At 49.7% G+C, this 22051-nt stretch overlaps 1 protein-coding gene across 2 annotated transcripts in view; it reads right to left on the bottom strand.

Moving 5' to 3' along the window:
• Nucleotides 1–21769, bottom strand: part of Fgd3 (FYVE, RhoGEF and PH domain containing 3) — a 53137-nt gene extending 31368 nt beyond the window's left edge. The window contains exons 1-4 of one of the 2 annotated variants that reach the window (XM_013067548.3): nt 21443–21769; nt 7277–7429; nt 5255–5414; nt 3072–3570 (exon numbers count right to left, since the gene is read on the bottom strand). In XM_013067548.3, the coding sequence (XP_012923002.1) occupies nt 3072–3521 (450 nt within the window). In that variant the 5' untranslated portion in view covers nt 3522–3570; nt 5255–5414; nt 7277–7429; nt 21443–21769. Of the gene's footprint in view, nt 1–3071; nt 3571–5254; nt 5415–7276; nt 7430–13953; nt 14080–21442 lie in introns of those variants that run through there. The other variant, XM_013067547.2, reaches the window with a different exon arrangement.
• Nucleotides 21770–22051: the final 282 nt, after the last annotated feature.

The raw sequence follows: 22051 nt of genomic DNA, 5'->3' as shown, positions 1-22051 counted from the left end.
ACCACAGGACCAAAGCCATAGGACCAACTAATCATGGACTGCAACCTCTAAAACTGTGGGCCAAAACAAACCTTCTATCTTTGTAAGGTGATTGTCTTAGGTATTTGTAGTGATGGAAGGTTGACTAAAACAGGATGAGGCACAATGTCCTGGGCTCCTAGGCCAATGTTTCCTCAGAGGACCACCTGGTGTGTGGTGAATGGTGTCCTAATCCTGTGCCCCAAAGTGGGGAAGACAACCTGTTCTCATTAGTGATGGAAGCATCCAAGTCTTTCTGTTACAGACACAGAGACTTGGGCCTGCCACAGATATGAGTGGATAAGCCTAGGAGTCCGCATTTTTCCAGTCATTTCTTTCCCATATTCTGATAACTTTCTATGTTTATTAGTACATATTTGCTGTATGTATTGACTACATTCCTTGTGGGGAGTTGGTACAAGTACATAACACATCTTAATTCTTTTTAAGTGGCCTCTCATCCCTCCCCTCTCCCATCTCTGGTTGCCCTTCCCATTTGTAGGGGGTCTATTCCTCTATTTCATATTATTTATCTTTTATTTTTCTTTTTAAATTATTTACACTTTAGGCTTCTCATACAATAGAAGTCATGCAATATTTGTGCTTCTGTGTTTGATTACGGTCTCAAAGTTCATCTGTTTTCCTACAAATGCCTCGTATTTATTTTTCTTTATGATTGAATAGTAGTCCATTGTGTTGTAAATACCATATTTTCTTTATCCATTCATTTGTGGGTGCACATATAGGCTGCTTCCAGGATTTAGCTATTATGAGTTGTGCTGCTATAAGCATAAATATGCATGTATCACTGTCACATGATGTTTATATTCTGATACTTTGACATCTGGGCCTTGCTGGCCCTGCAGAAACGGCCCTTCTCCCCCAAGGCCAGCAAACTCCTAGAGATAATAAAGGACTCACCTCTGGTCACATTTTTCAAATGCAAGCCAAGTGTTATCCAAAGTTGCACAAGCGAAAGACTGCTTTGAGAAGGAAGCCCTAGGGTACCCTGCTGTGTAGGGTCTTGATTCCCTGGGATTTGATTCACAGTGCTCAGCCATCCAGGCACTCAAGAGACAGTTGTAGTCCATGATTCAAGGAGGTCTGACTACTGCTTAAGCAGACCTTGGCCTCATTCACATGGTGCTGCTTTTACATGCTTGCAGAATGCAAAAGTTGTGAGATCAGGAAGGCTTCCTCCCAGATTTCAGAAGGCCTGGGAGGATGTGTGGTGTGCCCCTGGCAGGGCAGTGCATGAAGTTGTGAGAGTGAAGCTGAAAGTGCTGTGCAATAGAGAAGCCAGGAATGCATAATGTCTGCTGAAAGGCTGAATGCAGTGAGCAGAGTTAGTCAGAGGGGTAGAACTGCCCAAGCTGATTGAAATTTGCAGTTCATCACAACTTGCTCTGGATGCTGGACATAGAGCTACAGGATTTAATGTTTGCCCTGCTGGGTTTCTGTCTTGCTTTAGTCCCATGGGTTACTATCCCCCAGATTTTCTCTTTTTTTGAATAGGAATGTTGTGCCATTGTACATTGGCAGTGTTCAACTTTCTTTTTGATTTTTTTCAGGGGCTCACAGCTAAGAGTTTGCCTTAAGTCTCAGAGAGACATTGGACTTTTAGCAATGCTGAGACAGTTAGGACTTTGACAACTCTTAGAAATAGAGTAAATGGATTTTGCATAAAGGGATCCACATGAATCTTCTGGGGACCAGGGACAGAATGTTATCTAGATGTGTCTAGATGTCCCCCAAAGCCTCATCAATCATAGGTGGGCTTTTGGGAGGTTCCTGGATCATGAGGGTGCTATATTCATCAGTGGGTTAGTCCACCAATGAGTTTATAGCAAAATATGCTGTTAGGAGGTAGGGCCTGATCAGAGGAGGTGGGTTACTGGTAGCATGGCCTCCCTCCCCAGCTCCTTCTTTCTCTCTCTACTTCCTGGCTGCCATGAGGTGAGCACTTATTCCTCCATCATGCCCCTGTGCCATGCCATCCTGCCTTGGAGCCAGCTGACTATGGGCTGAAACGTGAGTCAAAATAAACCTCTCCTCCTTAAATTGCAGGTGTCCAGTATTTTGTGCCAGTGACAAGGAAAGTAACCAAGACATCAACCAGCCTAATCCCACATCCCCATTTCCTCTGTGGGGCTCTTGCACTCTGAGCTACTAGCCACTGGCCTTCATCACTGCAGGACCAGATACCAGGACAAAGGAGGGGACCTCTGCCCCTGCTGAAATTATTCAAGCCAGCAATCCTAAACCTGCTTAACCCCCCTCTACTGTTCCTTCCTGTGAAAACCACTACAAGGCTCCCACCCACACATCCCCCTTCTTTTTCTTTCCTCCTCCTGTCCTGACTGACCCAGGGCTTCCCTATGTGAACACAATGGCATGGTGTGCCCCTCCCATTGCAAACTGGAGCATCAAACTATGTTTCCACTGGTGGTTGTCACCTTTATGAAACATGGCCCCAACCTTTCTTTTGCAAAGTAGGTTCACAGGGCCATGCCCTGGCTGCCCTTCCCTGTCAAGCTCATTGTCTCCTGAGCCTGCTGGATTATCAGCAACCTCCCTTACCACCAGAAGCCAGCAGGCCCAACCCAGTCACACGTCTCCTGCGCCAGCCACCTGGTGGCACGCCCAGATCCTGAGGAGCATAAACACCCATCCTGAGCCATACCCCATAGGTGACCCTGGGGAGGTACTATGCTGCCTGTGCCTCAGTTTCCCCAGTGGTGCTCACACTTTCTTCCCCACAGGAGTGCTGCAAGGCTGACAGCAGGCACAATGCAGAGGGCAGCTGTGGGTGGCATCACCGATTAGACTGACCATCATCCCTCCTATGGTGCAGGGGTGGACAGTGAGGCTCAGGTCACTATCCAAGGTGTTGTGTGGATCTGGCCTGACCCTTCCCAGAAGACTCCACCCCAGGAACCTCCCCTAGTGAGGAGCAAGCCTGTGTGCTTCCCTCTTGAGAACAAAGCCTGGTGGCACCCACCACAAACCTTAACCCCTTCCCATAGAGGGCGGAGAGTGAGGAAGGGGCCTACCTGGGCCAGGCTGACATCCTCATCAGCCCCGGAGAGCTTGTTCTCGGAGTCAGGCTCCTCACCCACATCACTATCACCGTCCTCCCGGCGGGTGTCCTGTGGGACCTGGCTGCCCACAGCTGTCTCGGGCTGCAGCACCAGGCCGGCAGGACCTGGGGAGGCCTCATCCCCATCTTCACAGGGGAAGTTCTCGCTGGCCATGCTGGAGGATGGACTGTCAATCCCACTGTCCCGGTTGGGGATCTTCATGCTGCTTGGCGCCCCCAGGGGGCCAGTGTCTGGGGGGCTGTCCTCTGCTGTGGCAGGCCGGCCACCATTCCCTTGGCGGGTACCAGGCCCAATGGGAAGAGCTCGGAGCTTTCCCAGGGAGGAGCTGCCAGGCCTGGCATTGGGTTGCCCCAGAGGAGAAACAGCTTCTGGGGGTGCCGAGGACCCTCCACTTGACTCCATCCTAAAAGCTGAAATAACTGGGCTCTGTGGGAGGCTGGCCAGGGCCTTCCTGTGAGGGAGAAACAAGCCCAGCTCAATGCAGCTCCCCTAAACCACCTGCTATACTGCTATAGTTTATATCTAGGTGTCCCACCAGAGCCTCATGTGCTCATAAGTGGGGCTTTGGGCAGGTGAGTGGATGGTGGAGGTGGGTCAATATAAATATATATATATCCCTCCTCCTTTGATCACTTCCTGCCTGCCTTTCCATGGACTGTTTCTCCTCTGCCATGCCACTCTGCCTTGGAACCAGGTGACTATAGACTGATATTTCTACCAACTGTGAGCCAAAAGAAACCTCTCCTCCTTGAACTGTGGGTGTTTGGGTATTTTGTCCCAGAAATGAGAAATTTTAGTATATGTGCTGCCAAAGTGAGCACAAGCAATGAGAAGTTGACTAGGACACCACCCCCAGAGAAAGCCTAGAGGAGGCGAGCTGGGGCTGTGTTCAAAACCTCAGCACCCTGGTGAGTTTCAGCTGGGTCCTAGCTAGATAGGCTTTCAGAGAATGGCTAATGTTTTATTTTAAAAATAAGTCTTGGCCCGGGGATTTAGCTCAGTGGTTCTGGCGCCTGCCTTGCAAGTGCAGAGTCCCAAGTTCAATCCCCAGTACAAAAAAAAAAAAAAAAGTCTTGCTGGGTGTGGTGGTGCACACTTGTAATCCTAGCACTTGGAAGGCTGAGGCAGGAGGATTACGAGTTCATGGTCACCTAGGCAATTTAGCAAGAACTTGTCTCAAAAAGTCTCTTATATATTAAAAAAAAAAAAAAAAGGTAATCCTATGGAATAGTGTGAGGCTATTTGCTGCTCAAGAATTCAAAATATATGCACAAAATGATAATAATAGCTGTCATGAGCATTTGGGCTTCCATTTATAACATACCTTTCACACCCATAATACTTCCAGGAGGTAAGGCTCAGTATCCCAGGCCTCTTCCTCCTCACCATCACCATGGCCTGTTGGACAGTGAAGGGAACTGCTCCAGAGGCCATCGGCTGTGACTGTCCCAGGGTCTCCCTGGGAGCACCAGGCCAGCAGGTGGTCTTGCCCAACAGTGTGAACTGGGGCCTTTGTCTCCAAATCCCACCTCCTGGGCACTGCAGCCACTTCACACTGGTACCCCAGCCTCTCCTGGCACCCTCCACAGGAGGTAAATCCAAGCATCAATTCTTTCCTTCCAACAGGGTCTTGCTATGTAGTTCAGGAGTGCAGGCTGGCTTTGAACTCACTCTATAGCCCAGGCTGGCCTCAAATGTGTGCTGATCCTCCTGCCTCCTCCTGACTGCTGGGATTACAGATGTGTGTCACTATGGCTGGTTCTGCTGTAAATCTTTGGTGCTCAAGGAATTCAAAAGTGAGACCGGACCACAGTGAGATGCACAGTCTCCAAAGTGGTCTTTTTAAAAAATTTATTTATTTATTAATATGCTGGGGATTGAACCTAGGACCTTTACAACTGTGCTACATCCTCAAGCTCTATTATTTTTTATTTTAAGAAAATTTGAAAATTAAAAAAAAAATTTCTCACTAAGTCACTAAATTGCTCAGGCTGAGCTTGAACTTGTGATCCTCACCTCAGCTTCCCAGTGGTAGGATTACAGGCAGACACCACCATGCCCTGCTTGAGATCATGTTGTTGACCGAAAGATGCTGCTGCAGAGGGACCAAGGGATGGCAGGTGATGGTCACTTACCCCTACCCGGTGCAGTCACCCTCTCCCGCAATGGGGGCCACTGAAGGTTGACAGCTGGATGCTTGTTCCCTGCTGTGCTCTGGGCTTGGCCAGTAGAGGCTGGAGCAATCCTCTTCGAATCTCTTGTCCAGCAGGTTTGCAGAGGGCTGGTTAGGAGGCACTGGAGAAACAGCAGAAGGGAATGAAAAGCACTTCCTCCAACTGGCTTAGGAGCAGCCAAGGCCCCAGTGCTAAAGGGAGGGGAGGAAGAGGGCAGCATCAGTCCCCACCCGGAGTGGTGGACCCTGGGCAGGACACAGGAGTCTGCGGAGGGACACAGAACACAACACAGTCGGTCCTGGGCTCCTGGGTGATACACGCAGCCTGAGAAGGGGAGGCAGCAGAAGCCACGCCCCATGGGTGAGCAGAGCTGCACAGCCAGGAGGGAAGGGTCACCTCAGAAGTGTGGGAAGCACCCCACTGGAGGAGAGCCAAGGTGCTCCATATCCCTCCACAGCCCTCACCCTCACTGGACACACACACGGCTCCCCAGCACATTTACACACACACACGCACACACACACACGCACACGCTCACTGGTTTATCACACACTCACACTCAGGAAGTCTTCTGCTGGCCAAGACTTTGTGTGTCCCTTCCTCCCACTATAAAGAGCTATCTGGGTGGAAGCCGGCTTCGAACGCTCACATGCACACAAGCAGGAACTGTCTGTCTCACGGCCTGCCCCTGGCTGCCTGGCCTCCCAGGGTGGGCGGCTGCTTCAGCGGTGTCCCTGGAGGCTCTGTTTTGGACAGGCCCCTGGGCAGAGCTCCTCCTGAGCACTTACTTCCTGGGGGAAAACTACCTTTGAGTGGACCTTTTTTTTAATGGCTCCACACTCATTTCAGGTAGACATTTATCACTGGCTACCATCACATTCTTAACAAACTTAGTGGGCAGAAATATTAAGATTTCCAAACAGAAAATACATGTTTTGCAGCATTCTTATGTTAGCATAGGAGATACACTCAAGTTTCTAGAAGTAAGACAGGAGATGGAATGTGAGCTGTGCTCAGCCTTGGCTTGTGCAGAAGCTGCTGTCTGGTGGGGCAGAGCCTGGCTCAGCCCCAGCTCAGGAAGACTGCGCTTCACCAGAAACCTATTTATTCTCACCTGAGACAACGCAAAAGGACACGGCACTGCACACTAGGAAAGCAAGAGTTTGCACGATGCTATATGCCAGACAGCAAAGCCCCAAGATCTTTGAGAGATGGGAGTAAATGGGCTGAGCCTTCCTGTTGCCCCACCTCACTGCCTAGAGACCATTTCAGGGCCAAGAAGCAGGGAAGAGGGGTCTGGGGGGCTCTCCAAGTTGAGAAGACATAGCTGAGAGTGTGGGAGACCAAGAGAGACAGAGCCCTGGAGGGGAGAGGTCTGCACAGAGGAAGAATCCTGAGACCTGCAGAGAGGCCCTGAGGACCACTCAGCACACATATGAGGAAAGTCTGGACCAAGAACCACTTGAGAGCACCAGAGGGAGTGCTCCACAAAGTCTTTTGTTCTGCTCCCTCCTAACATATCTTAACCGGAAAGTCAAGCTGCTTACAATTTAACTGCACCCCACCAAAAAACCCCAAATACTTACAGGAATGAAAAACTGTCTAGCACCCAGCAAGATCCAAGACGTGATGACTGGTGTCCAATAAAAAAATGACCAAGCATGCAAAAGAATTATACAACCCATAATGAGTAGGAAAAAAACCCTCAGTGAATTGAAACTGACCTGTAACTGACCCAGATATAGCAGACAGGAACATTGAAAGAGCTGTTATGCCTGGGTTTGGATGATGCGAAGAGTGGCTTCAGGCCAGAGGCTACTGCTGACCCGGCTCAGCTTCACTTGGGGTTAATTTGGTGGCTTTCCATCCAAACTCCATTGAGGCCACATAAACAGTGAGCAAGGCCCAGGGTGCCTCAGCCATGGCCAGATCAAATAATGCCACCTTGTGACTCAGAGGTGACTGGAAGCACTGAGTACTCACCTTGGGGTCTCAGGCTGGGGAATGCTCTGGCACCTGCTGATGTGGCCAGGGGTCTCTGGCTTCTCTGCTGAGAATGCAGTGGAGTGCTCCATGCCTTGAAATTGGGGTAGGGGTCAGTGGGAACTCAGAGAAGCCCAGGGGAGGGAGAACAAACTGGGAAGAAAAGGAGACAATTAATACCACATCTGCCTTTTTGCTTGGACATCACAGATACTTGCAAATTCAGCTCACACTACCACCTCTAAAAGTCATTTGTACTGTTTGAAACTATTAGTCTGCTATCGTTTAGATCTTCAATGTCCCTTAAAGGCCCATGTGCTAAAGTCTTGGTCCCCAGGTAGTGAATCCTTCAGGATGCAAGGCTTAATGAAAGGTCTTTAGGTCATGGGGGGCGTGTTCTTAAAGTGGATATGGGATCTTGGCCCCTTCCTCTACCTCTCTTTCATTCCCTACCTAAGGTGATCGATTGTGTCCCTCCACATTCCCTGTAATGTGTTGCATTGCCACAGGCCCAAATCAATGAGGCCTATTGATCATGGATGGAAATCTCCAAATCTGTGAGCAAAAATAACCCTTATCTCTTTATAATTATCTCAGGTGTTTTGTTACAGTGCCAAAAAGCTGACTAACACAGACTTCTTTTTTTTTAGAAAACTTAGAAACTGTGGAAAAACAAAAGGTAGTAACATGACCTGTCACTCTTGCACCTTGTGACTGTAGACCGGTCAGACAGGCTGGATGCAGGACAGGAGTCGAGGTGCCTAACTCTCCCAGGCATGCAGCAGCTTCTCTTAGAGTAGCTATGTTTTCTCCAAGAGGAGTTCCGAATGTAACCCGACTGTATCCTCGAGAACATGGGTCTCCCGAAAGAACTGAAAGTAGGGTCTCAAACAGGTTCCCAGCAGCAGTGTTCACAGCAACCAAAATGTGGGTGTTGCTCAAGTGTTCACTGATGAGGGAATGGTACTACAAACTGAATCTTGAGAGTCCTCCAGAGACGGCCATGTTGAAGGCTTGGTATCAGCCCTGACGCTACTGGGAGGTGGGGGAACCCTTAGGGGGTTGGGCCCAGTGGGAGAAAGGTCATTGGGGTGTACCCTTGGAAGGGATATTGGAACCCCAGCCCCTTGTTGTCTCTTTCTTTGCTTCCTGCCTACCATGCGGTAAAACATGTCTCTACTGAAGTTTCTGAAACTATGAGCACAGATAAAACTTTCCTCCTTATATGTTAATTTATCTCAGGTCCTTGTTACAACAACAGAAACCAACACAAATAGATAAGCAAAATAGAGTCTGGCCATGCAGTGGGATACATTTAGCCTTAAAAAGGAAGGAAATTCTGACATCTGCCACAGCATGGATAAACTTTGAGGACATTATACTGAGTGATATAACCCAGTCACAAAATGACAAACTCTGTATTGTTTCACTTATATGAGATCCCTAAAGGAGTCAAATTCACAATAGTAGAAAGATGGCTGCCAGGGATGAGGGAGAAGGAAATGAGGAGTTAGTGTTTAATGGGGACAGCGTTTTTATTGGGAAGATGAGAAAAACCGCAAACATCAAAATAACAGCAATTCAAAGCGCCTAAACTTACAACTGTGTCAGGTACCCAGGGCCTTATCCTATATGTCCACCTGTCGCCACGTGGCCGAGGAAAACATGGCCACACAGGGGCAGCCACCAGCCCTCTCTAGGACATGGCACATGGTCCTGATTCCTGAGTCACTGCCGTCCTGCAAGGTCAAGGCCTGGCTGTGCAACCTCCATCTTGTCACCTGGAAAGAGGTTGGGAGAAGCACACATGCACCACGGCACAGAGTGGATTCCTGGTAGCCCTGGTGGCATTTGAGGCTCTATAAGTGACTGAGGAAATGCAGGAATGATTTTCTTGTGGGTTACATACGTGAGACCAAAAACACCTCATTAGGTGGCAAACCCAGAATGAAAAAGGGGACAGATAGAGCTCCCCACCTACCCAGAAGGGTTAACCAAAGGCTCCTGGCAACCCCAGCCTAGTAGGAGGTCCTGGCTGGACTCATCCCTGCTCTGGCCCCAGGCCTATCCCTTGGGATCTCCCTGGGGACTAACATACCCCATAGACTGAGTATGCCCTGGCAGACCTCTGCCTTGAAGGCAGTGTGGACATAGTGGGCCCCAAGCATTTGCATCTAGCATGATCCTGTTTCTAATCCCGACTGTCCAGACCACCAAGGAGAAGCTCAGCATCCCCCAGCTTCAGTCCCCGTGTCTATAAAAGGGCCATAATAATAGTTCTGCAAAGATTCCTAGAGCCTGGGGCAGCACACAACTGCTACACCCTCACATTTCAGCCATGCTCCCAGTCAAATACGCACAGAGTGCCTCATCCATCTGATAGGTTACTGAGGCCTAAAGCAGTGGTACCCACCCTTGTTGGCATCAGAAATTGATGCACGTGGTGAGGGAGAGTAGAGATGAGGACAGTTTCTGGGATGATTCAAAGGAGCTCAAAACCTAGATCCCTTGCACACACTGCTCACACTCCATCGCACTGGAGGCCTCTAGGTCCACTCAGCTACAGCAGGACATGGTAAGATTAAGAGGCAAACACAGTACGGATGGTTTTTGCACTAAGCCGGATTGGCAGAAACTCATAGAGAGCAAATCCAGGAATGCATGAGGATCAGTGCACGGAGCTATACAGCAAGAAGCACTAGCACATGACAGGCAGGGCTACCTCCCACACCTCCCACACAGGGAAGCCTCCACTCTTACCATTTCTACTTAATCTTTTTTTTTTTTTTTTGGCACCGGGGATTGAACTCAAGACCTTGTGCTTATGAGGCAGGTGGCAGCACCACTGAGCTAAATCCCTGGCCCTACTTAATCTTTTCAATTACATGTTTAGTGGATTCTTTTTTTTTTGAGATAAAGTGTCATTGTGTTGTTCAGGCTGCCTTCTACCTGCTGAGGTCAAGTGATTCTCCTGCCTCAGTCTCCTGAGTAGCTAGGGCCACAGGCATGCACCACCATGCCTGGCTTTGTTTACTCAGTATTTTCTGTTTGTTTTCTATTTTTATTTTCTGCCTTTAAATTTTCAAAATTGATTTATTTTTGTCTTCTATTTCTTTCCTATTTTATTTTCACTTTTATTTCTTTCACCAAGAAGGAACATAAATACAAACATAGAGCCATGAATGAAACATCACTGTTGTCATGCATAAAAAGCAATGAAAAAAAATAAAAGTGCAAATTCCATCTTTAAAATAAAATAGACTCCTTCCATGCACAACTAGTTGGGTATGCAGTAAAGCCAAAAGAACTCTGGGATGGCAGCACAGGTGCTCACTGCGAGATTATTTGAGCATGGTGATACGTTTGAAAGATTTCCTTAAAAAGTACTAGGAGAAAACAATTTAATATGCCACTGCAAGACCCTCAGGCTCCTCTTGAGGGAGGAGAGATCTTTAATTCCCTGAGTCCAGGCTCACCCTCGCCCCATTGAGCACCCTGGGTACATTATAGAATTCTTTCCACTTTTGTTTTTTTGGTTTTTTTGAGTCAGGGTCTCCCTGTGTAGTTCAGGCAGGCCCTGAACTCACTATGTAGCCCAGGCTGGCCTCGAACTTGCAGGGATCCTTCTGTCTCAGCCTCCCGAGTGCTGGGATCACAGGCGTGCACCACCACACCAGGCTTCTTTCCACTTTTGATTATGTTTAACAATATCTGTTTTTAAAACAAAACAAAATAAGCAAGAACTTCCTGTTGAAACGTCCACTGAAGGGCTGGGGATTTAGCTCAGTGGTTCTGCCGCCTGCCTTGCAAGCGCAAGGTCCCGAGTTCGATCCCCATGTACCAAAAGAAAAAAAAAAAAAGAAATGTCCATGGAAATTCTCCACATCACTGTCCACTCTGACCTCTCCCTCCCCCTCCCCTCCCCTCCCCCTCCCCCTCCCTGGCTCTTTCTCCCAGGAGGCCCTTAGGTTCTTGGCACAGCCCTTCTGTCTTAAATGCAGCTCTATCCAGCTTTAGATCCCCAGATTGGCCTTCCCCGAGAACACCATCCCCTGCTCCCCCATCCCTCCACCTTGACTTCACCCTGACCTTCTCCCTCCCCACTTCCTGCTTTTAGGCCCCTCCCCTCCATGATTAAAGGACAAAGGAGCCGCATCTCTTCCTGTTACATAGGCCTCAGTACTGTGGATGAAAAAATGAATGAATTTGAATCTGCCTTGCAAGGAATTTTTATATCCCCCAAAATGCATGCTTTCACATAAACAAAAATGTGCTTTGATCAAAACTCAAAAATATAAAATCCAAATTGAGATCACAGAAGTTCAAATCCCCCCACCAAAGCAGCCTTCAGTAGGTCTGGCCCATCATAGCAACTTATCTAGAAAGGTCTGGAAGGCAAATTCATCTTGCAAACCCACCCACACTCACAGCTCTCAAAAGATAAATGAGCGGGACCCCCAAAGATCTTGGGCAGATATAAAGGTTCATCCTGAGACCCAATACAGCACCTAAGTGAGGCCACTCCACCTCACAGGACTTGAGTGACCAGGCCTCCCCACCTCATGGGACCTGGGTGTCCAATAGTCCCTCATCTCTTAGTGGGGTTCAGACCGAGGGAACAGCTGTACAAACAGCAGGAAGGGCAAGAAGGCACGTACAGTGAGGGAATGGGCCATGTGGACTGCAGCTTCCCAGGTGGGAACCCCCAGAGGGAGAGCTTGGAACCAAGACCTGAAGGCCAGGATGGATCTCCAGCAGCCAGCAGCCAGGCACACAGTCAGCAAGTGAGTCCCATTTTGGTTTTCAAGGAAGGTGAGGAGGGAAGCCACCCAGACCACCTGTTGGTGGTGACAAAGAAAGTTGTCCTAGTGCCTGAGTCAGGGCACTGAGGGAAGAGCAGAATGCAGGGAGACCAAGGGTTCGCCTCACCCACAGGGACGTGTCACTGGCTGTGCTCTGGTCATGAGGCTGCCCCCTTTCACACTGGGTCTGCTTCTACTCCATTCCTTGCTGCCAGTACATACATGTCCATGGCTGGCCCTTGGCCCGTCTCTTGTGCAGGACACTGGCCTCTTCATCACCTACAGAGCCCACAAATACCTGGAGAGCTGAGGCTCCAGTACCCAGCAGGAAATGTCAGTTGTGAGTGAAGGCCCCCTCATCTCTTGTTTCCTTCCTGGGCTGGCTTAGCCCCTACCCGCTGTCAGTCACTGTCCTCGGGGACAGGCAGGGACAGGCTGTCACTTCAGTGACCAGTTCTGTTCTTTCTGATGTCCTTGTTCATTGTTTTCCTTGCACACTCATCCCCGAGTCTCTCTGGAGCCACTAACACCCCACAGACCTATTCTCATCAGGTTACTATCCTGCCCAATGCATCTGACTCTCTTACCCATACCCTTCACCAAAGAGCCTCAGTTTTCCCATCTATAAATAGGGATCATTATGGTCCCAGCCGGGGCAGTGGAAGCTCCTAGCTTGAGATTCCCAAGGTCACATTCCTGTCCATGGGCCACCCTCAGTGACACAGGGCAGCAGAGGCAGGCACGTCCTCAGGCCCTTGAGCAGTGTCGAGGCCTCTCAGACCAAGCCATTTCAGTTCTAACCTCAGAGCAACACAGGGCACACTCAACTGCTAAGCATGCAGGCCAGCATGGCTCCGAGGGTCCCTGTACACTCAAGATGCTGGCCCTTGTGCAGACATAAGTATCAGCACCTCCAACCCTGGGAGTGGAACCCAGGCCTCTGGCTGTCTGCAACAACCCGGCTGGGACAAACCACTTCCTGTCATAGCTGGCCCCACCCTATCCCCAGGCCACTGTGCAAGTCGGATGCTGAGAAGATGGGGGGGTGGGATGGGGTGCAGTGGACAAATAGGACTGAGGGGTGGGCTGGGACAAGTTGGCAGTGTATTCTTTGCCTCAGTTTCCTTTCCTGCAAGAATGGCTGGCAAAAGCTACTCACCAACCCCAGAAAAATGAAAACAATGACAGGACCGACCTCCCCAACCTCCCTCCACCCCCCAACCCCTCTCCTCGCTGCCATCCCCACCCCCCAACCCCTGATAAATCCCACAGGGCCCAGAGCTCAGCACACCTCTGCACGACAAGCACAATCACGGTGGCACCAGATTGTATGGCCACTGCTGCTCTGACCCTGTCCTTGGAGTCACAGGGAGTGGGATAGCCCAGAGCCCTAGGGATATGTCTGAGACCACGTTCCCCAGTTCTGGCAGAGGAAGGCTTGCATTTTTCCTAAGCCTGTGTGACTGGAGAGGGGCCTGGGCCCACCATGGAGTCAGCCCTGCAGGGGGTCATTCTGGACCTGTGCCCCTCCTGGGCTTCCCAGAGGGCGTAGGAGTCACCCTCCATTGCGTGAGTCTGAGCTACCCCCTGACAACAGCTAGCAGTAGCAGTGTCCGGCACCCCACAGTTTACAAAGGCTTCTCACTTCCAATCTGATGCCCACAATAACTCTGACCTTCTACCAATAATGCCAGCAAAACCTACAGAAAGACAGGCAACAGGATGATACAGAGCAGCTTCCTGCCTTGAAAACATCTGTCTCTCTCAAACGACTCCTGCTGTGCTCCGAGCACCCCCAGCCCTCCCCAAAGTCCCCCTCCCAAAACCAGACAGAGTCAGGCTCTGCAAGAATCCCAGGAGCCAATCCCCACTCACTGTTCTCCCACGGAGAGCATATATCTCCTCCAGGGCTGAGCCTCATGTGACAGCAAAACACAACTTCCTTTTTCTCATTTTCACAATATGGGTCACAAAGCGATGGCGTATTTGCATTTCCGTGCCATTACGCAGCGTGAGAGGAGTTTGGCTTGTGGCTGTGGAGGGACCTCTTCTGAAGAGTAGAGGGGGTGACCTCAAGAATGCAGTCCTCAGCCACAGCCACAGCAGGCCCCTGGTGCAGTGGCAGCAACCTGGCCAGGGTTAAAGTTTAACAGGCTACTCAGTGGGACCCAGGGCACCCTCCTCGGCCACCCTTCCCTTGCCTTGGTGGGCTTCTTTGAGTAGATCTATGGTTGCAGAGATCTTCAGAGGCAGAGGCAGCAGAGCTTGGCCTAGACCAGAGAGGCCCAGAAGTCCTGGCATGGTCTTCCTCAGACCTCAGTGGGTGGAAACAGTGAAATGGCCACAGAAGTCTGGAAAATGGAGAGCCCCTGTCACAAACAGATTACTTTAAGGTATCCCAGGGGACCTAGACAGTGTGCCAGGTGACCAGGCTCATGAGGACTGCTCTAGCAGCGCCCAGCTCCCCAGTTCCCCAACCAGGCCCACCAGAAGTCTCCTCCTTGTTTTAGGAAGAGAGTCAATAATGACATGGGGTCTTAAAAGACTGGGACTGGAAAGTTTGACTCAATTTTAATAATGCCTTCTTAATTTAGCCCTAAATAATAATAATAATTATTATTATTATTTTTGAAAAACAAAGCAATTTCTGTGGGTCTGTCTCCTGTTTGTCATGGAGGGAGTCATAGTCTCTGGCGGGGCATGAGGAGATTCCAAAAGCAGCCACCATCAAGGCACCTACACCAGCACTTCACATGGGAAATGACACACGGTGTTTGACAAAGTAAAATCAAGCTACAAAGACTAGGGATGTAGCTCAGTGGTAGAGTACTTGCTTAGCAAACACAAGGGCCAGGTTTTGATACTCAGCACTGCAAAAAATAAAATAAAATAAAGCTACAGCTGCAGAAGGGTGAGCACAGGATGATTTCTGCAACCCACAGTGACTTCCCCGAACACTTCCAGAGTAAAGCGTCCAAGCGGAAGCTCACTCTGAGTTCCCAAAGGATATCTACTCCTGCTGGAAATAGGGGCTCACCCTCCAACTCAGCTCCTGGTGCTAGTTTGGAAGATACTACACATTTTAGCTCCCAGGTATCATTTCCCTTAAAACAAGAAGATTGGAAGAATGCTACAATGGCTCAAGGATGGAGCACACGCTCATTGCAGAGGGCCATCCCTGGAGGTCCAGCCAGGGACACTCTCAGGACACACTGATACTTCCCTCTCCAGGAAGCTGCAGAACTAGTGATGCAGAGTTCATCCCCAGGTTCCTTCTGGCCCTGCTGGGCCACCATCTGAGGATACAGAGCTCTGTCTAACAGTGACAGGGGCCAGGTGGCTAGGATCTCAGAGGGATAAACCCTGGCTCATAGGTGGTATGACCTTGAGTATATCAGAGCCTCAACTGTTCCTCCATAAAATGGAGAAAACATGGGCCACATTTGGAGAGGGACAAGGGCCTAGCCTGTAGCAAGTGCTGAGGAAATCTCAGCTGCTGTCACCTAAATCGCCAATGCTATGTTGTCCTGGGCTTGGCCTTGAAGTCTTAACCTTTCCTCCCCATGTTTTCAACCCAGGCCAGGAAGGAGGGTGCCTGGCACCACTGCTCAGGACAGCTGTCCCCTTCGCTGATGTACCCTGAGCCAAAAGGCCAACATCAGGATCCTATCAGGACAGGAGACTTAGGCCCAGGCCCACCAGGAGCACAGAACTGGCCTAAGGAAGTCAAAATGAACACTGACAACAAACACAGTGGCAGGTCATATGTGAGATCTGAAAGGTGAGGGTCGTAAATAGTGAACAACAAAAAAAAAGTGGGAGGGAATCTATGACTTGTAAGCAGAAATGAGGCTAAGCTTCCTTTCATCCCCAAATGGGGTTGGGGAAAGAAAAGGTGCCTCCATCTAAGGGTGACACCACCAACAAAGAAGGCTTATAGTAACCCAGTGATTGCTGAGCCTCGGTAGCCATGCTTTTATGTAGCCCCTCCCACTGCCAGTAAGGCTGACCCATGGGAACTAGAAATGACAAGAATGACTTCCAAGACCAGATCGTAGTATATAACACTGCAGTTTCAGCCTTCTCTCCCAGACAGCACCCTTCAGGAGGACCCCCTCCCATGCGGGGGAGGATTTGAGGCCCTTGTCACCAGCTATGATCCAGTAACCTTGGAGGTGGGTTCTTGGCCTCAGTCAGGACTTCAGACAAGGCTGCACAGGCCGGGGATTTAGCTCAATGGTGCCATGCCTGCCTCGAAAGCGCAAGGTCCAGAGTTCAATCCCCGGTACCAAAAAACAAAAACAAACACAAAAAACAGGCAAGGCTGCAGCCCTGGCCACCATCGGACTGCAACTCCACAGGAGACCTGAGGCAGAGGCAAGACACCCAAATTCCTGACCCACCAAACTGAGGATCTACTGTGGCTTTAAACTAAGTTTGGAATGATTTGTTGGGCAGCAATAGCTAAATGATACAGTATTTTCCTCAGGAAAAAGAGCAAGGGATGACCTGAGGTTGGAAGAAGGGAGGATCAGCCCTAAGCACAGCATCCAGCAGGAAGTAAGCACATACAGTACTTTCTCATTTCTCTGTCTGTTTCATCAGTGTCCCCAAAGGCCCTCAACTTTCAGGGCTCCTGGTGACCATGGAAGACTCTTGGGGGTCACAGTGAAGGTGCGTTTGTGCTGTTGATTCTCAAAGACGCTAAATAACTTCCTGAATCACAGACCCTCCAGAGGAAGGCTAGGACGCTCTTTGTCCCCTCAGCTTGTTCCCCAGGGTTATGCTTACACTCTGACAAACAGCTCTCTGCATGGAGGGAAACTCTAATGAGAAAGGGGGTCACCCCTGGGCCCCTGGTCTGCCCAAGGAACACCCCCAGCCCTGCCTAACAGGAAAGCCAGCAGTGACTTGGGGTTGGTAAGGATTCTGGCCTATGCCCACATGCAAAGGTCAAAGAGGTGTAAAGACGGGGATACAAAGAGGCCTTGGTGGAACCACAGAGTCCAGGTTGGGGAAAGCTGGTGGGCAGAGACCTGTCAGTGAGGGGAAAGTACTCACTTTGCAGGAGACAGTCCCCCTAACCCCCAACCCGGGCTGGGGGACAGTATCCACTCACCAGGAGGAAGTCAGCAACTGAAGTTAAAGGAAGTCAGGTACCTTCACACTGTCAGTTAACAGCCCTTTGCTGAACAGCTACCAGATAGAGAAGACACAGCAGGCTCTCAAGGCAGTTCCCACAGGAAGCTTACAGTGACCCCCCATTCACTGGGGGTCTGTAGTGGCCCTTGGGCTCATTTTTTAGCGTGATAGCCAGTTACTCCATCCACAGAGCCTGGTGCTCAGAGTCGAGCTGCTTTTGCAATCAACCCCCTATTTGGGGAACTGAGAGCCACAGGTCCCACATCCTTCCTAGAACCCTTCAGACTCCAAATATTGGACAAAGGGTCTAAATTATTCTTGTCTTTTCATCAAGACAAGGGAAATATCAGACTAGAAGGACAGGAGAGAAGTGGGGACTATGGCAGTTATTCCCAACCAGCTTGGGCAGGGGCACTTTTGCTGGTTTCCAGGCTCCAAAAACATCCTGCTGAAGTTCCTGCTGAACATCCTACCTAATGATAGACAGACCCAAGAAAACAAAAGCTCCCCTGAGGCAGTGTGAGCCACTTCCGTGGCTGTCTGGGTGCTGAGCTCCCAGGAATTCTCATTTTCTTCCCAATGCTTCTCAAGAGCATATACATTTTTACAAAGAGCATTTATGATCTTTGCATTTGGCAGAACAGCCAATCTGTTTAAAAATCAGAGAATGAAAGCTGCTCATCCTCACTTCCCATCTCTCTTGCACAATGAAACACAGCTGGCTCCGTGGCTGTTTACAGATGGAAATTTTAATTTCTACTTAGCTGTCCTAAATCTCTCTAAGGAAAAATGTGGTCAAGAAACTAAAAAGGAAGAAATGCTGAGTGTAATTTTGCTTTCTGAAAGTATTTTTTTTTTTTTTTGCAAAAAGATTTTCTAGGTTGTATTAAACTAAAATTGCATTTGGTTTAAGTATAGACAGTATTTTTTGAACTTTGACACAGGCTTTTTCTTCATTTGCTTTCTCTTCTGTTTGGGGAGCTGAAAGGTAGACAAACGCAGATCTGGAACCTGTGAGGCCTGTGTGCAAATTCAGCCAAGTTGAGTGAGAGTGACATTGGGTGACTCTTTCATCCTAAAACCAGGGACAATATCACTGAACATCAAGCCACAGGCACTCCCTGGGGAAATGAACACAAAGTGCAGGGAGGCACCAGCTAATTAATCATTCTTCACTTTAAAAAATAATTGCTTTAAAAGTACTTGATGGTTTAATCATCTTAGCCAAAGGAGCCTTTTACCCTTGAACCAGAGAGGCAATCCCAGCTCCAATACTTAGAGGAAGTGACATTTTGAGAGCTTCCCAGAGAAGGGCTGTAATTACAGGGTGGCTCTAGCACAAGAACATTTGGGCCTGAAGTGGAAGCAATTGTTTCTGGTCTCTTAACAAAAAGCTCTGATGTGTCTACCCTTATGCAAAGACTATGCTGTGGGTTTTTTTGATTTTTTTTAACACTGTCAAAAAAAAATTATCCATGTGTAAATAGAGAGTGATACATAAAAACTAAGGCATTAAGGGGGTGGCCCCACCCCACCATCAGGCCCTGAATAGAGGATAATTCCAGCATTGTTGTGGGACAGCTGCACAGCTTCCAGCAGGAGCCCTTGGAAGCCTGGCACTGCGCAGAGGCCTTCCTATGCTCCCCAGTCCCATGGAGGCATGAAATCCTTCTGAGGGGTGTTTTCACCAAGGCTTGGATCCCCTGTTCACTGTTCAATCCTCAGACTCAGCTCCTGAGTAACCGAAGGCTGTTCCAACAGCATGTGGCATGCAGGAAGTCCCTTTAAGGGCATGCTGCTGAACCAGGGGTCCGAGGGGAGAAGGTACCAGAAAGGACAGAATTAAGGGCACCTAAGGATGCCCAGGGCAGCAATGTCTCAAGGCAGGGAGAGAGGGTGGGAGGGAAGGAGAAAGGAAGTTGATTAGTTAGTTGATTAACTGGTCTACCGTTGGCTAATGGGTTAGCTGAGCCCTTGCAGAAAGCTCCTCATTCATGGAGACAGTGAAAGCTCCTCAGCAGACCATAGTAGGAGAGGTGACCACTCCAGTCACTGACACATGCAGGACAGGTCCTGCTAAGGAGAAGGCAGCACCAGTAGCATCTGTCTTCCCAGGTACATCTCTGCATGTGAGTACCTTGCCTGTCCTGGGACCAGTGGCCACACGGACATATGCTGGGCCTCAGATGCGCCCTGGTGGCACAGGTGGCCCAGGAATGCTAAGCCAAGCCCCCACCCCAAACCATCTCATCCCTGAGGTCCCCAAACAGTCCCTGGTGTGCCCCCTCCTTAGGATGCCCTAGAGAATGTGGATGGTCCCAGAGCTGACCTAAAGCTATAGGACTAAGATAACTTTACTCACAAGCTTGGAAAAGGAACACGGTCTCCCGCACAGCTGGGGGTTGCTCTGGAGGGCAAGCTTCTGCTGTCAGCCACACATGGCACAAATGCACCCTCAGCTTCTCCACTCCACAGAAGCTGCCTTCAGGAGACACATGACCCCATTTATAGCTGAGGAAACATGGTCCCATGGCAGGGGTGAGGCCAGATTTCCGTCCACAGCTATCCTCCTTCAGGGGACAGCCCCTCATTGATCGGTGCCCACAGTGGCATGTGCCCACAGGGGCAGGAGGACATGTTCACTGACCCTCTATGTCTTGTGTGATCCTGTCTCCCAGGCTCCCAGATCTGTACCAGGCTCATAACAAGGTTGAAGAAGCCAGTGGTCATCCAGGAACCTCACGAAAGACTGGAGAGATGAGCCCTTTGCATATAAGGGAACGGAAGCCTGTGGCCTGGGCCCAGTGTCTGGGAGTCCTGAAGCCTGAAGATGAGTAGGCATCTTTGGAATAGAGACTGACCCTGGAGCATACACTGTGGGAGTGAGCCACCAGCTCTGGGTGACAGGCAAAAACTCTGGGTTTTGGGCCCCAAAGCCAACTGACCTTCAGAGGCTCACCTCTGCCCCAGCACAGGGACCTGAGGAGGAAGAGCCACAGGCCATGGCCAGACAGCAGCTAGGAGTCACTGCTGTGAGGAAGACACTTAACTTCCGACACACAAGCTTAAATATCACATGGTTTCTCTTATACAAGAAACCCAAAACAGAAACAATTTAAAGAGCAAAAGAGAAGATAGACAATAGGAAACAGGGAGATCTTTCATAAATGGGAAGGGGATCTAGAGATGGAGGGAGAGGGGAAGGGGAATTAAAACAATGAAGATATATTAGGTACATGTACCTAGCAATGAATGTAAACACTATGTACTACAAACACACTAAAAAAACAAAAAGAAGACCCTCAACTTTTCTCCCCAAGGTAAAACCTGTGCCAAGCTCACTGGGGCTGCAGTTTGCTCTGTCTTCAGAGTTCACACAGTGAGATTCTACCCACGCTGGCATACGAAGATGAGCATACACATCATTCTGTATACTTCATACTGATTTCAGGCAACGAAGCCTGTATTTCCAACTGTTGGAAAATGACAACAGGCTAGCTCTCCTAATGCATGGACAGACATAGAGCCTGAGAAACATACCAGTAGCCCAGGACACCATGGAGTGCTCAGGGACCTGAGGCTCAAATCATAACTGGGGCCCCGGCCACACAGCCTTTCTATAAAGTTCTCACCCAAGTTCATCCAAAACGATGATTTCTTTAATGAACCTCAAATTTCCCTGAAGGACCCCTTTCACTCTGGCTTATTTTCTCCCTTACAATTGGCAATGTTTTGGGGAGATGTTGAACAGCAACTATAACACTAGCAAAAAGGAAAGAAAAGAAAATCTTAGCATCTGACACAGGGTCCTGTCATCATGGGAAATCTCAAAGACAATATTTTTAACTGCATTCTTTCCCTTCCCAACCATTTGAAGGAAGAAAAACAAAATAGAAAGACTGGGAATGGGTGGAGAAATCTGGAAATAAACCAGGTCTCAGCATACCATCCAGCCTAGTACAGATCGTTCAATAAATACTCAGACAATTCTGTTCAGGAGCCAGGGACCCCCAGAACCACAGCACAGACAGCTACAGTGATCCCCTAACAACCCAGCCTTGCTCAGGAGGGGCAAGGGGCTGATTAAAACCCCTCTTCCAGACAGCCATCCTCCTCCTAGGGAAGGGTCCAGCCAGCTCCACTCCCTGGAATATCAGCAGCCAGCATCAAGGAAAATCACCCCCACAGGATCCCAAAGCCACTTGAAACCCCAAGTACTCACCATCTCTCCTAGAGGACAAAAATCATTTTTAAAACAAGAAGAATCCGTGGCTGCGCACAGCTCCAAGCAGGCAAACTTGAGGCTGTGGGAGCTCCTGTCTAGGCACAGCTTCCGGAGGAGCCCAGGGTGGTTCACAAGGAGCCAAGATGCCGGAGGTCTCTAGGGTCGCCAAAAGCAGAGCGGTGCGTAGAGGCGCCAATCAGCCCAGGACTGAAGCTGGCTGGGGTTCTTCGGGGTGGTTCTCCCTCCCCAGCAGCCCCCTTGTCGTCTGCTGGCCACAGCTGCAGGGACACACTGCACCCTGACAAAGCCTGCACATGGAGCGCTAGGGAGGAGGGGCTGGGACTAAGTCTGAGATGCCGCAGACTGGTCCCCATGGCAACCTGGCTGGGCTGGTGGTGAGCCCAGAACTGGGAGTCTGGGGCAGCAGATGGAGTCCCACGGCTTTGGGCTCAGGGAGGGCGCAGGAGGGAAGGCTACTTATTTTTCTGGACACCAGTGCCCACCTACCACCTCTGGCTGCAGGGATCTTTAAACACTCCAGTACTGCAAGTGATCCCTTTTTATGGTGTCTGGATGCTTTACTCCATGCATAGGGTGGTTATGGTG

Source organism: Heterocephalus glaber, unplaced genomic scaffold (genome assembly GCF_053883595.1).
Source record: "Heterocephalus glaber isolate CG9 unplaced genomic scaffold, H.glaber_assembly_v1.0 deba00000621, whole genome shotgun sequence".
In the NCBI taxonomy this organism is placed as follows: Eukaryota; Metazoa; Chordata; class Mammalia; order Rodentia; family Bathyergidae; genus Heterocephalus; species Heterocephalus glaber.
This window is presented reverse-complemented; position numbering and strand designations above follow the sequence as displayed.